The sequence below is a fragment of the Schistocerca nitens genome, chromosome 1, assembly GCF_023898315.1.
Source record: "Schistocerca nitens isolate TAMUIC-IGC-003100 chromosome 1, iqSchNite1.1, whole genome shotgun sequence".
NCBI classification, from domain to species: domain Eukaryota; kingdom Metazoa; phylum Arthropoda; class Insecta; order Orthoptera; family Acrididae; genus Schistocerca; species Schistocerca nitens.
Genome location: NC_064614.1, coordinates 464684226 through 464699039, shown reverse-complemented (window position 1 = coordinate 464699039; position 14814 = coordinate 464684226). Strand labels below are relative to the sequence as shown.

At 42.8% G+C, this 14814-nt stretch overlaps 1 protein-coding gene across 1 annotated transcript in view; it reads right to left on the bottom strand.

Annotated features, from left to right (window-relative positions):
* LOC126254096 (fibrillin-3-like) overlaps positions 1-14814 on the bottom strand; it is a 266318-nt gene that overhangs the window by 54236 nt on the left and 197268 nt on the right. Inside the window, exon 17 of the mRNA XM_049955286.1 lies at positions 8017-8159. Within this exon, the coding sequence (XP_049811243.1) occupies positions 8017-8159 (143 nt within the window). The remainder of the gene's footprint in view (positions 1-8016; positions 8160-14814) is intronic.

The following is a 14814-nucleotide window of genomic DNA, read 5'->3' as shown; positions in this document are numbered from 1 at the left end:
AGATCCCTCATGGTGTTGGCTATGGCCCACATAACCCATCGATTCCATATCCTCATGACAGTTGTAGGGTAACGATCATCGTGGAACGATAGCCTTTAGTCACGGTGGGCCACATGCCTGACGCTGCCGAATTCGATACCTACAAGGGTTGGAGAGCAGTACTAAAACAGCGCGAGGAAGGCATGTTGAACATAAACGCACATGCTAACTAAGACTGCAGGTGACGCTGTTATTTTTGAACACGAACGGCACCTTTCCAATGTCCTCAATACGTTACAAGTGCCAGTTATGGGCAAGCAATGTTCTGCATAATTGTGAATGCATTATATCCGAGCTGAGTGAATTCGAATGCGGGAAAATTCAAAAAATTTACAATTACATCTACATCTACATCCATACACCGCAAGTCACCTGACGGTGTGTGGCGGAGGGTACCTTGAGTAACTCTATCGGTTCTCCCTTCTATTCCAGTCTCGTATTATTCGTGAAAAGAAGGATTGTCGGTATGCCTCTGTGTGGGCTCTAATCTCTATGATTTTATCCTCATGGTCTCTTCGCGGGATATATGTGGGAGGGAGCAATATACTGCTTGACTCCTCGGTGAAGGTATGTTGTCGAAACTTCAACAAAAGCCCGTACCGAGCTACTGAGCGTCTCTCCTGCAGAGTCTTCCACTGGAGTTTATCCATCATCTCCGTAACGGTTTCGCGATTACTAAATGATCCTGTAACGAAGCGCGCTGCTCTCCGTTGGATCTTCTCTATCTCTTCTATCAACCCCATCTGCTAGGGATCCCACACCGCTGAGCAGCACTCAAGCAGTGGGCGAACAAGCGTACTGTAACCTACTTCCTTTGTTTTCGGATTGCATTTCCTTAGGACTGTTCCAATGAATCTCAGTCTGGCATCTGCTTTACCGACGATCAACTTTATATGATCATTCCATTTTAAATCACTCCTAATGCGTACTCCCAGATAATTATGGAATTAACTGCTTCCAGTTGCTGACCTGCTATATTGTAGCTAAATGATATGGGATCTTTCTTTCTATGTATTCGCAACACATTACACTTGTCTACATTGAGATTCAGTTGCCATTCCCTACACCATGCGTCAATTCGCAGATCCTCCTGCATTTCAGTACAATTTTCCATTGTTACAACCTCTCGATATACCACAGAATCATCCAGTTATGGACAAGCAATGTTCTGCGTAATTGTCAATGCATTATATCCAAGCTGAGTGAATCCGAATGGTTCAAATGGCTCTCAGCACTATGGGACTTAACTTCTAAGGTCATCAATCCCCTAGAACTTAGAACTACTTAAACCTACCTAACCTAAGGACATCACACACATCCATGCCCGAGGCAGGATTCGAACCTGCGACCGTAGCGATCGCGCGGTTCCGGGCTGAAGCGCCTTGAACAACTCGGCCACACTGGCCGGTGCGGGAAAATTGCTGGTGCTCTTATTATGGTAGTTGCCTCCGTAACCAAGGGGTTCGAAGTGTTTGGCGTTTCAAGAGTTATACCGTATACAGGGAAAGCAGGTGAACGTAATGCTTTAGGACACAACGCGGACAGAAGTGTCTGTTGAGTAATAGTGACAGACGGTTATTAAAGGGGATTGTGACGAAAAGTATGGGGATGGCTGACGCAAAGATAACTGAAGCTCTGAATGTCGCACTAGCTAACTATCTCAGCGCCAAAACAGCTCCAAAAGCAGATAAATGCAGAGTGAACTGGAATCCCAGAACCACTCATTAGTGGTGCAAATGCCCGTAACTCAGAAATTCGGTATACCGAAGCCATAAAACCTGAACTATGGAGCAATGGAAGGAAGTTATTGGCTCGGCTGAGCTTTGTTTCACGCTGCTAACATCTTATGACCGAGATTACGTCCCTACAGGCCGGGCGTCCGGCGATGATTTGGGAAGCCATATCATGGTATTCCATGGGCTCCGTAGTTACTCTGGAAGGTCGCATTACAACCAAGCATTATCTGACCTTTTGTGCCGATCACATCAATTCCATGGTACAATATTTGTTCCCCTGTGGCGCTGCTCTGTTCCAAGGCAACAGGGACACTGTTCACTTAGCTCGAATCATCCAGGATTGATTTTGTGAGCACTAGGATAAACTGTCGCATTTCTCGTGACCACCAGTCACCAGATCTCAATATTGTTGAGCCTCTGGGATCTATTTTGAGAGAAGTGTGCGTGATTGCTATCCCCCTCCATCAACGTTACCTGAGCTTGCCACTATTTTATAGGAGCAATGATAACCACACAGGACCTGTGTGTAACCATTACCAGACGACTGGTTGCTGTTTTGAATGCCAACTGGTTTCCTGCACCGTATTGGGCATGATAATGTGTTGTGTTTTTGGTGTTTACATATTTTTGTCCACTAGCTGTACATTGGGCAGTTGCGGTGAAATGCTGGTTACTTGCATATTCACTTCATTCCTATTTTAAAGACCGTTTTATGCCATACTCATGGTCTTGCAGTTTTAACGAAAAACATTGTACGTAAACAATGCACGTTAATTCCTTGCACACACGACAAATTCATACTGTTCATACAAATGTGTTACTGTCATTGACAAACAGACTTTAGATTAAAGATGTGAGATTATTAACTCACACGTATTTATAATTCTGTCAAACTGGTTGCTTAGTTACACAAATTCAACTAATCACAACTAATGTAGTCTTCAATTTCGAAATAAAAAGAATACCACTGTCCTTGAATGAGAACGATAGCATCATAGACAATACAGCCTGCCTTCCTGGAACTGAACTTACACTATTGTCCATTAAAATTGCTACGGCACGAAGATGACGTGCTACAGACGCGAAATTTAACCGACAGGAATAAGATGCTGTTATATGCAAATGATTAGCTTTTCAGATCATTCACACAACGTTGGCGCCGGTGGCGACACCTACAGCATGCTGACATGAGGAAAGTTTCCAACCGATTTCTCATACACAAACAGCAGTTGGCCGGCATTGCCTGGTGAAACGTTGTTGTGTTGCCTCGTGTAAGGAGGAGAAATGCGTACCATGACGTTTCCGACTTTGTTAAAGGTCGGATTGTAGCCTATCGCGATTGCGGTTTATCGTATCGCGACACTGCTGCTCGCGTTGATCGAGATCCAATGTCTGTTAACACAATATGGAATCGGTGAGTTCTGGAGGATAATACGGAACGCCGTGCTGGATCCCAACGGCCTCGTATCACTAGCAGTCGAGATGACAGGCATCTTATCCGAATGGCTGTAACGGATTGTGCAGCCACTTCTCGATCCCTGAGTCAACAGATGGGAACGTTTGCAAGACAACAACCATCTGCACGAACAGTTACCCTTGACGCTGCATCACAGACAGGAGCGCCTGCAATGGTGTACTCAACGACGAACCTGGGTGCACGAATGGCAAAACGTCATTTTTTCGGATGAATCCAGTTTCTGTTTACAGCGTCATGATGGTCGCATCCGTGTTTGGCGATATCACGGTGAACGCACATTGGAGGCGTGTATTCGTCATCGCCATACTGGCGTATCACCCAGCGTGATGGTATGGGGTGCTATCGGTTATACGTCTCGGTCACCTCTTGTTCGCATTGACGGCACTTTGAACAGTGTACGTTATAGTTCAGATGTGTTACGACCTGTGGCTCTACCCTTCATTCGATACCTGCGAAACCCTACATTTGCCGGCCGCGGTGGCCGTGCAGTTCTAGGCACTTCAGTCCGGAACCGAGTGACTGCTACGGTCGCAGGTTCGAATCCTGCCTCGGGCATGTATGTGTGTGATGTCCTTAGGTTAGTTAGGTTTATGTAGTTCTAAGTTCTAGGGACTGATGACCTCAGATGTTGAGTCCCATAGTGCTCAGAGCAATTTGAACCAAACCCTACATTTCAGGAGGATAATGCACGACCGCATGTTGCAGGTCCTATACGGGCCTTTACGGATACAGAAAATGTTCGACTGCTACCCTGGCCATTCCCCATATCTCTCACCAATTGGAAACGTCTGGTCAATGGTGGGCGAGCAACTGGCTCGTCACAATACGCCAGTCACTACTCTTGATGAACTGTGGTATCGTGTTGGAGCTGTATGGGCAGCTGTACCTGTACACGCCATCCAAGCTCTGTTTGACTCAATGCCCAGGCGTATCAAGGCCGTTATTACGGCCAGAGGTGGTTGTTCTGGGTACTGATTTCTCAGGACCTATGCACCCAAATGGCGTGAAAATGTAATCACATGTCAGTTCTAGTGTAATATATTTGTCCAACTAATACCCGTTTATCATCTGCATTTCTTCTTGGTGTAGCAATTTTAATGGCCAGTAGTGTATATACTCAGCTAGTAGTAGGAGGGCCTACGGTTTAACAAGGACTGTGGAACACGGTGGAAATCGGCTTATTTCTCATTTACAAATCACAAGCTGAAGCTGAAGAAGCGGTAAGTGGCACAGAAAAAACGTCCTAACCTCGACTGGGTAGAATCTGGAAATTTTAGATTTGTATCGCTGCACGTTCTCTCTGAACTGCCAGGCTGTCTCAATGCCATACTAATCTCTTAATATCATATCTTTCATTATTGAAGTGGACGGATAGGCCACTAATTGTATTTAATTGAGGATATTTTAAAAGTTCACTCTAAATGTATTATAATTGATTAATTATTTTTTTGAGATAGTTACAGTTCAACGTCTACGAAGATGTTTTGGCAGGGGAAACGGTTGTAGATGTGGCTAAACGGTGAAGAAAGATTACAGCCTTTTCTATACAACTTCTGAAAGAAACGCACTTAGGAGTACGAGACTTCTGTTTTAAAACTTCCTGGCAGATTACAACTATGGATAGAATCGGTACAACATGGTGGAGTAAAAGAAGACTGGGAACAGGTTAAATCTCGTGTACATATACAGCAGAAAAGAAAATTGGGAAAACGAAACCCAAAAATAAGGGGACATGTTTTACATCAGATATTATTTAACTTGTCGAAAACAGAAGGCTGTGCAAAAATGCAACTAATGAACAAGAGAAAACTGAATGCAGAAGACTAGGGAATTTAATAAATAGAAAAGTTATGAAAGCAAAAGAAAGTTTTTTTTAAGGAGATGCTCAGTACGTTGGAAGAAAATATGCTAAATTGAAGAATTGATATAGGCTACAGAACAGCAAATAAATGCTTTTTGTCGAAGTTGTGGTGAAGAGATGGAAAAAATACATTGAGGAATTGTATGACGGAACAGCTTTATCGGGGTAGTAATAAGAAAATAAGAGGAAGTAGATGAAGATGACAAAAGAGACGAATTTCTGCAAGAAGAATTTGAGAAAGCTCTTAAAGGAATGGGTACTGATAACATTCCTGCAGAACTGATCAAGAATGTTGGTGACAAAATTCAGACGAATGGAGTAATTCAGCAGTACTGCACAAAGGCTCTATTACTTGGGTAGTGATTAAACAAGCGACGGTATCCTCAACAAGTTGGTTAAATGGTAACAAGCATATAAATGTCCTACTTGTTTGTGTTAAATCTCTATCAAATACTCACGGCATTACAATAATTATGTTAAATCTGTGTTACAGGAATTTATGCAGAGAGTGTAGAAGAAGAAAATGCTGTAATGGAAGGAACTCTAATGTTTCCTTACTTTATTTTGTAATCAGAGTTAAACAGATGCACGAGTCGGTCGCGAATATCTGCTTCTCAAATGATTAACGTGATGTTACGAAACAGACTTGGAGCCATGCGGAAGCATTATCTCCTAATATGAGAACCCACGCTATTTCATTTTCCATCTGATGGACATTTTTAACCTCTCTTGTTGACGCCAGACAGATTTTGGCTCAAAAAATGGTTCAAATGGCTCTGAGCACTATGGGACTCAACTGCTGTGGTCATAAGTCCCCTAGAACTTAGAACTACTTAAACCTAACTAACCTAAGGACATCACAAACATCCATGCCCTAGGCAGGATTCGAACCTGCGACCGTAGCGGTCTTGCGGTTCCAGACTGCAGCGCCTTTAACCGCACGGCCACTTCGGCCGGCCCAGACAGATTTTCATCATGAAGAGCCAAGAACTTACAAGATTACACTGTTAGTACTGGGAGTGAAAAAAATGGGATGAACACATAAAATTATCATTATGGAAAGCGAATATAAGACTTAAATTTGGTCGAAGAATTCTGTGAGAGTATGGCACATCTGTAAAGAAACCGCATATGACACCGTCTGTAGAATTCTAGAATCCTTATTAAGTATGCGTGACGGCAGACTTCTAAAGAATTGAGAAACGCGTTGCGACGCTGGTAATCAATCGATATTCCCGATACGAAAGTGTAACGTAAATTACGAGGGAACGTAAATGGATATGTGAGTAAAGTCTTGTGAGTGATAGGCCATGTCAGTTGACTGAACAGACCAGAGCACACGATAAGACGCCAGAAGGAGAGGAGGCAAATCGTCGAGTTTCTATGACAAGAAAACGACGCTGCAAGATAAAACTTAAATTTTATTGATAAAGGGCGAGAAAGTCTACAGATTTATTTAAATGGTAGTCCTTGATGAAAGCCTCGGTTGTTCCTGAAAAATCCTATTAGTTGAATCTAGATAAGTGGATTTCCAGGAATACTGTGCTCAAATTCTGTTGCTTCCATTGCACATCGTCGGCAGAGGTAATAAAAATGAAACTAAATGGTTAGCGTGAATGGCTGATATGGATTATGAACAGTACGTCGATAATGCTGGCACGAGATGCCCTCTGGCGTGCATTGTACACTGGCTTGGAGAGTGCGTAGGTGCCTGTAGCCGACCCTACATCCTTGGCGTCGCAAAATACACAACTGTACGGTATTAGTGCTAGGCTTACGACAGTGTATCTGTCTCTCAATAGTTGTTTGCGAAACATGTGGATAATGCAAAGAGCATCTGGAAGTTTACTGGGCAACAAATATTGTTCTTAGACTTACAAGGGCTTTCATTTATGCTGTGCAATTTTCAATACATGCTGTATAAGTTTCTGGTATTGTGAAGTTCTCTACTCGCTCGAATGAATAGCCTTATGTTACGTAGCAGCAGTTAGTGTGAGTGTGATATTTGTACTATAGAAACTCTACTATAAGCGATAAGAGTAGGTTCGCCAGAGTACATTACACTTTGCAATAAAGAAATCTCTGTGTTAGTAATAAATATTTTCACTACACGAAATCTCTCTGCAGCTGTTGTCATTAGTAGTTAAAGACAATCTACTGGGTAGGAGTTAATTACCTGATCCATACCTACTATCTAATAATGAACCTTGATCTCATTTTCGTGTACAGGGTGATTCCGTAATGATGCTCCAAACTGTCAGGGACGATGGAGAACTATCAATTTGAGGAACCCTGATCCGGAAACGACCGAGTCGGAAGTTGTAAGCAAGAATCTTCCTGATACCTCTGATAGTAGACCTCTTCTACCTCAAGCTCACTGCTTTCCATATTTTGGGAGGAAGTAGTATGGATCAAAACAAGAAAAACTGTCAAGTAAATGTGGGCTCTAATGTGCATACCTTAAGAGCTACGAGCACTTTTTTCAGTGAAGAGATGTTTTTCTCAGTAGCAAAAGTGAACAAATGGTCGTATGCCCTAAGGTACGCACTTTAGAGCCCATGTTTACCCTCCATTTTTTTTGTGTTGAACTATACCACATCTTTCCAAAACCTGGAAAGCAAAGCTTGCAGTAGAAGAGATCAAATGTCAGAGGTATCAGAACGGTTTTCGCTTATACCCTCTGACTCTGCCGTTTCCGCACCAGAGCTGCTTACCTCGAATTGATACATTACCCTTCTCCTCCATCACTGAAAGTTTGTCACATCGCTATTGAATCACCGTCACTGTATTTACAGTTTGATGCCAGATGTTCGCAGGAAAGTGCCGCGACACGCTTCAGAAGTGTCGCACTGTTAGAGCAATGAGGAGGCCTGGTGGACCAACCCTGTGAATGGGCAGCGTACCACGACAGGTCCTTGCGTCGGTGTCCAGCACGAAGTCGTCGCTGCAGACACACAGGAAGCTGCCCGGCGTGTTGACGCAGTCCATGTTGCAGCCGCCGTTCCTCTCCGTGCACTCGTTCACGTCTTCACACACCGTCCGGTTCCTGGTCAGTAGAATGGCCACGTGTTAAACAAAAATAAAAAACAGTGTATCTACGTTAACTATCGAAATACACTGAAAGATCTGCTCGAAATAGTGTGCCGTCCACTGGAGAATAATCATCTGCTATCGGGACACGGTTGGTGCCAGTTAGTATTACCGTTTGATCTTTCGCGACAGTAATAGCTGTCGTGATCTTTATACAGAAAACAAAACTATGGCAATAAGGTGGTGCTGGAAAAACGAATGGAACTAACATTTCTGTACCCGCAAAAGAGGACAGCTAGCAGAATCTGCCAGCGTTAGAAACGATGCTAATTGATGGATGAGTCACAAAAGTACACATATAGAACCATTACTCCCCTTAAAATCGACTAATCTGATGAAATGTAAGAATTCAGTCGTTGACAACGTACATTTAACATTGTGTTAGTGTGTGTTGTCCTGCGCTTATAAGACATTACTATGACCTAAAATTGTGTAAAATTGAATGATTCTCTCCACATCGTACAGACCACCGGGCAAACTTTACATAAAACGTGTGGGAAACGCTGCTCCTCGAGTTCATCGGTATCGTTATGTTCTACGAGGGTTACCCAGAAAGTAATGCACCGATTTTCTTTTCTTCAACAACTACTTATTGAACATAATGAGTATTACACACACGAGAGAACACTGTTTTATCTACACACCTTATTTTTCCACGTAAGATCCATCCCGTTCTATGGTCTTCCTCCAGCGCGAAACAAGGGCGTGTATGCCCTATCGGTACCAACCCTTGTCCCGGTGGCGGAGCCAGTGCTTCACTGTGTGAATCACCTCCTCATCATCCTCAAGATGTCTTCCACGGATGGCATCCTTTAATGACCCAAACAAGTGGAAGCTCGCTGCAACATGTCAGGTATGACAGCCGTGGATGGTCTCCCCGACCGGCCGGAGTGGCCCAGCGGTTCTAGGCACTGCAATCTGGAGCCGCGCGACCACTGCGGTCGCAGGTTCGAATCCTGCCTCGTGATGACTGGGTGTTGTGTGGTGTCCTTAGGTTATTTAGGTTTAAGTAGTTCTAAGTTCTAGGGGACTGATGACCACAGAAGTTAAGTCCCATAGTGCTCAGAGCCATTTGAACAATTTAGTCTCCCCGACCCCTGCAAATAGTGGAGCTCCGCCGAACCGCCTACTGATGACCTCAACCTCCGTGCCAAGCGACTGACTGTACTTCTGTCGACAGCGGATGCTTCATAGACTTTGCACAAGCGTTTGTGAATATTCCCCACGTTTCTTCCTCCACAGTGAGAAATTCAGTGATGGCGTGTTGCTTTTAACTTATATCACCTACAGAAGCCACTTTGAAACTGTCCTGCAGGTACGCTATCTGTCAAACGTGACGGAAACTTGGCGCGCTCACTCAGTAGACTTCAAATAATATATGATTAAAGTGTCGCATTCGTAGCATTGTTTTCAGCTGGGAAAAAAATTCGGTGCATTACTTTGTGGGCAGCCCTCGTATGTCTGTCAAAACAAAACAGAAAATAATTTGGAGAGGAATCGCGGACTCTATGACGACGATCCGTTAGCGATGAAACAAGGCACTGCTCGCAAATATATGGAATACGTGTCAAATAAAATAGCTTCACGTTGACACTGCACTTCCTCCCCCCTTTTTTCCCCTCTAATCTGTCTAGGTCCCCCCCCCCCCCCCCCCGATCTGCCCATGGCTGTGGTGTGTCATCTTCGTTCCGGCGTTTTAGTGCATGTTTCCAGTGATTGTTAAGAGTTCTGCGTCTTTTACGAAGTGTTGCGAACGGAAATCATACTGTCGCTGGGTGTAATTTTTATATCTGTTGCGAACACAAATCAGACCGTTACAATGTTTTTTTAATTTTCTGCCTCTTCTATTTTACCTGTCTGCTTCCTGTGTATTTTATTAGCATCGCCCACCCTTTGTTTTATGTTTTAACTTTCCACAATTTTCCGCCGTTTTACAATTTACGTCACCGTTTTATCGCCTACTTCTATTGTTTCTTATCTTTTAATTCCATTCGTTTTAGCAACGCTTCCTTATTGCCTTAGTTTTGTTTTCTGTATAAAGAATGTGACAGCTATTACTGTCGCGAAAGGCTGAAGAGCCTGCTGCCAGCCCGCCCACTTGGGGGAGAATTGAAATTCAATACAGGAAAAAAAAAACTACTGCAGTGCGCACTTTTGAAACTAAATTACAGATGCAACCTGTATAAAAACAACGTCGGTCATGTCCGATCAGATCATTCACTTAACGGAAATACATGGCAGACCCGCATGAAAAAATCAAGGAAGAAGGGCAGAATAATATTTACTTGCCAAACCATCTGAGTGACCACTGCAGTTCGAGGCTGACCATCACATGTTACTGTATAATATAGCGACAGGACAAGACAGCAAACGGACTGTGAGAATGCAAATACGATATACAGGATGACTCAAAAGTACGTTGACATTTGAAAATGCATTAATTCACGGAATAATGCGGGTAGAGAGGTAAAAATTGATTACATTCCTGAAATAACATGGGGCTTCAATGAAACCGAAAACTAGTGCAAAACAGGGTGCCAGCAGATGGCTCTGAACAGCAACACGCCAGTGACGTCGCGTGAGAGTCGTGTGTAAAAGGAACTGTAGTGAGACAGGGAGTCATGTCATCCCTAACCCGGCAGGATCCAAAGCGTACATCGTTTGGTGAGGACTGCGTGCTGAGCCACCACGTCCCTCACGCTTGGCCTTCCTAGCCCCCAGACCTCAATCCGTGTTGTTAGTGTTATTTTTGGTTGTGGGATTACCTGAAGTTGTAAGTCTACTGCAGACAGCATCCGATGACAGTTTCTCACCATACCTAGTGATCTGCTGTGCAGTGCTGTTCACAACCTTGTCCCTCAATTACAGCTAATGTTGATCATTTACTATATAGATCACTGTCTTCGCTAAAAATCAATTGCTATGCTAATTATTGCTTTTGTATCATATGAAATGCATCTGTTGGTCACTGCCTGCACTATTTTTTTGGTTTCAATAAAACTCCATGTCCTTTCTAGCACGTGTCAAATTTTACCTCTCTACCTACAGTATTACGTCGAAGTACTGAATTTTCTAATGTTAACGAACTTGTGGATCACCCTGTGTAAAAAAAGGTTTCAGTGCTGTAGTATAAAAATGCAATGATGGGGATACGTGAGGTTGAAGCCTCCCAAACGGCTTCATTTGTGAAATATTTGAAAATTGTACTAGTTAAGGTACTGAGTTGCAGATAGAAATAGTTACCGTCGTAGCAAACGTAAAACGTTCAAATAGTTCAGTCGCTCAGTGAGGCAGCGCAAAGCAGTGGCGGTCGTGGGTAATCATTATAACAGGAAATTTGGCAACATATCATTATTAACTATGGGCTGCTTAATATGGAGACGTCCACTGTTTAACCCACAGTACATGCAGATACACCTGTCATCTGTCAAGTGTAACGAGCCCATCAACTGGATCACTGACGGTTAGGAAAAAATTTGTGTTCTGACAAATTATTTAAGTATGTGAACGAGGGTGCTTGTGTTTGGAGATATTCACTGCAATACTGTGGATCAATTGCGGCCGGTAGTACAGTTCGGAAACCCCGTTTGAGTGTATTTTTATAAGAAACTTAGCCCCGCCATATTCCCTTAAACACAAAAATGGTTCAAATGGCTCTGAGCACTATGGGACTTAACTGCTAAGGTCATCAGCCCCCCAGAACTTAGACTACTTAAACCTAAATAGCCTATGGACATCACACACATCCATGCCCGAGGCAGGATTCGAACCTACGACCGTAGCGGTCGCGCGGTTCCAGACTCCAGCCCCTAGAACCGCTCGGCCACTCCGCCCGGCCCTTAAACACATTTTGTACTCAGAACCACAACGTTCTTTTTTTCCATTTCGGTGCACTTCACCAGTTATCTGCTTTTTGCGAAATAGTGACGACATCTCTCAGGGTGTTCAAACAACTTGGCATTGCGTAACCATACAACTCAACGATACTTCGAAGGACAAAGTGGATTTTCAGGGTGTTTTACCCTTCAGAGTCAGCGAGTATATAACTGATCACTCGATTTATTTCCTACATGTCCATCGATAATGAAGGCTGCGATGTAGAGGTTGAATGCTGTACCATAGGTTCACTGTCGCTGCACATAATGCCACCACAACATTGAAGCGCCGCGACATAAAGTAGGTGGACAGGTGACAATAATTTCGTATATTTCCCTTATACGTTTACCAAACCCAGTATGAATCTACTGATTAAAATCTGTCAAGTAATGGCAACTTATCTCACAACAGACGAGAATCTAAAATACAAAAGCATTTGATACGAGGGGCGTTCAATAAATATTGCAAAGTATTTTTTTTTTCTCGCCCAGTTTCAGGTCGCAGGTTCGAACCCTGCCTCGGGCATGGATGTGTGTGATGTCCATAGGTTAGCTAAGTTTAAGTAGTTCTAAGTTCTAGTGGACTGATGACCTCATATGTTAAGTCCCATAGAGCTCAGAGCCATTTGAACCATCTTTTTAATGACTCGTTTAGGTATTCGTACGTGCGTATAGTTGTTTATCCCCTATATTATCCATTTATTCAGGATCGCATGCCCTCGTTTTCATACATATTCTTTTGATCCTTGCAATTTACACCAGATGATACAACTTATTTTGTCATAAACTGGTCTTGTCAGCAATAAAAATATTGTTGATTCAGCAACTGTTGTGTTGTTCCTACAGTTAACAATTGTACGATAAGAACTCTTTGTTACATTAAATTAATTACGAGACTACCTTTGTCGTTACACATTCAATGGCTACATCAAACAAATCAGATAACTGTGATTTGTCATCTGAAAGGATCAGAATGATTACAACATTTATTTAGCATGGAATTTAAAAGTAAGTGAATGAAAATAAATGGACTGCTACGCTACAAGTTGTTATATGTAAGCCATACACCTTATGAAGAGCACAGACCAGAACGAAAAGTAATTGTTAGCGCGAGTGGAAACTGTCTAAGATGTTACGTGTCGCCAGTAGTAACCAGGAGAAAAAGAAGACTTCATACTCTGTTACTTTAATAAGTACTCTGAGGACAAGTGTTTTAGTTTCCATTTTCGGCGACTTTCTCAGTGTTTACTGTGGTGTCACCGCCAGACACCACACTTGCTAGGTGGTAGCCTTTAAATCGGCCGCGGTCCGTTCATGTGATGTGTTGGCAGAAGAGCCAACACCGTGTTGCTAGAGGAGGCCGAAATGCACGCGTTTAAGCTCACGCAGACTGGCGTGAGGTCTGGAACAATTAAAGGAGTTGAGTCTAATAAATAAAGTACGTAGTTGCTTGAATACTTAACTTTAATCCATAATTGGAGAACATCGCTCTTGATGATACATTAATTATAATCTCAATATAAACTGGTAATGGCGCCTTGCTAGGTCGTAGCAAATGACGTAGCTGAAGGCTATGCTAACTATCGTCTCGGCAAATGAGAGCGTATTTGTCATTGATCCATCTCTGGCAAAGTCGGCTGTACAACTGGGGAGAGTGCTCGGAAGTCTCTCTAGACCTGCCGTGTGGCGGCGCTCGGTCTGCAATCACTGACAGTGGCGACACGCGGGTCCGACGTATACTAACGGACCGCGGCCGATTTAAAGGCTACCACCTAGCAAGTGTGGTGTCTGGCGGTGACACCACATTTACTATTTTGTTCAACGATTTTAGAAACTCCAATTCACAAAGAGTATTGAAATTCGTTCTTCGAAACAGGCCAAACTGTAACGCTTACACCATACGCCAAGACCAGAGGCATCACAGAAATGTGTCCGTATGCATGAAATGATTTATCAGTTCGTTCTTAATATCTCTACTGCCTGGGGGTCATTTCGAATGGATCGCTATTGTCCAGTGCACCCGTACCCTGGTGCTTTATGCTGTTGTATTGTATGTTACTGATTCGTGATATGATCTATCGCGATGGGTGGGATAAAGTAATACTCATTTATTTTTCAATTTGGTTCACGATATTCACAAAATTTAACCAACATTTTCACGTTTGTAAAACCATGATATTTCACCTATTTGATAATCATTTATCGTGTTAGGTAGATTTCCGCTACAAACATTATCTACGAGTCGAGCACGGTCCACATAGTAGCTTACACTTTTCATAGGTATACTGATTCATTTAGAGCTACTTATAAGTTCTCGTTTGAATACTAAACATCAGGGACTGTTACAAAGTCTTAACTTTTGAAATGTTGCCCTAGATATTTCACTGGAATCACTGGCTTCTCTATGTGGTATAGTATTACGTGTGGTTGTTCGTCTATTTTTTTTTTATAGGCCAGTACAAATTTTTGTTTAGCTAAAGGCACATCAACTTTTGGAATGACACTATGTATTGGCAATGACCCACTGTTTTAAACGAAAAAAGTATTATCCACATTTAAGTCGATGTTATGGAATCAGAGAGCTGCATTTCAACACCACAACATTTCTGGCATGGAAAAATACTTTTCTCAGTGAATGAAAGCCAAAAATATAATAGTGCAACACGAAATATGCACTCCTGGAAATTGAAATAAGAACACCGTGAATTCATTGTCCCACGAAGGGGAAACTTTATT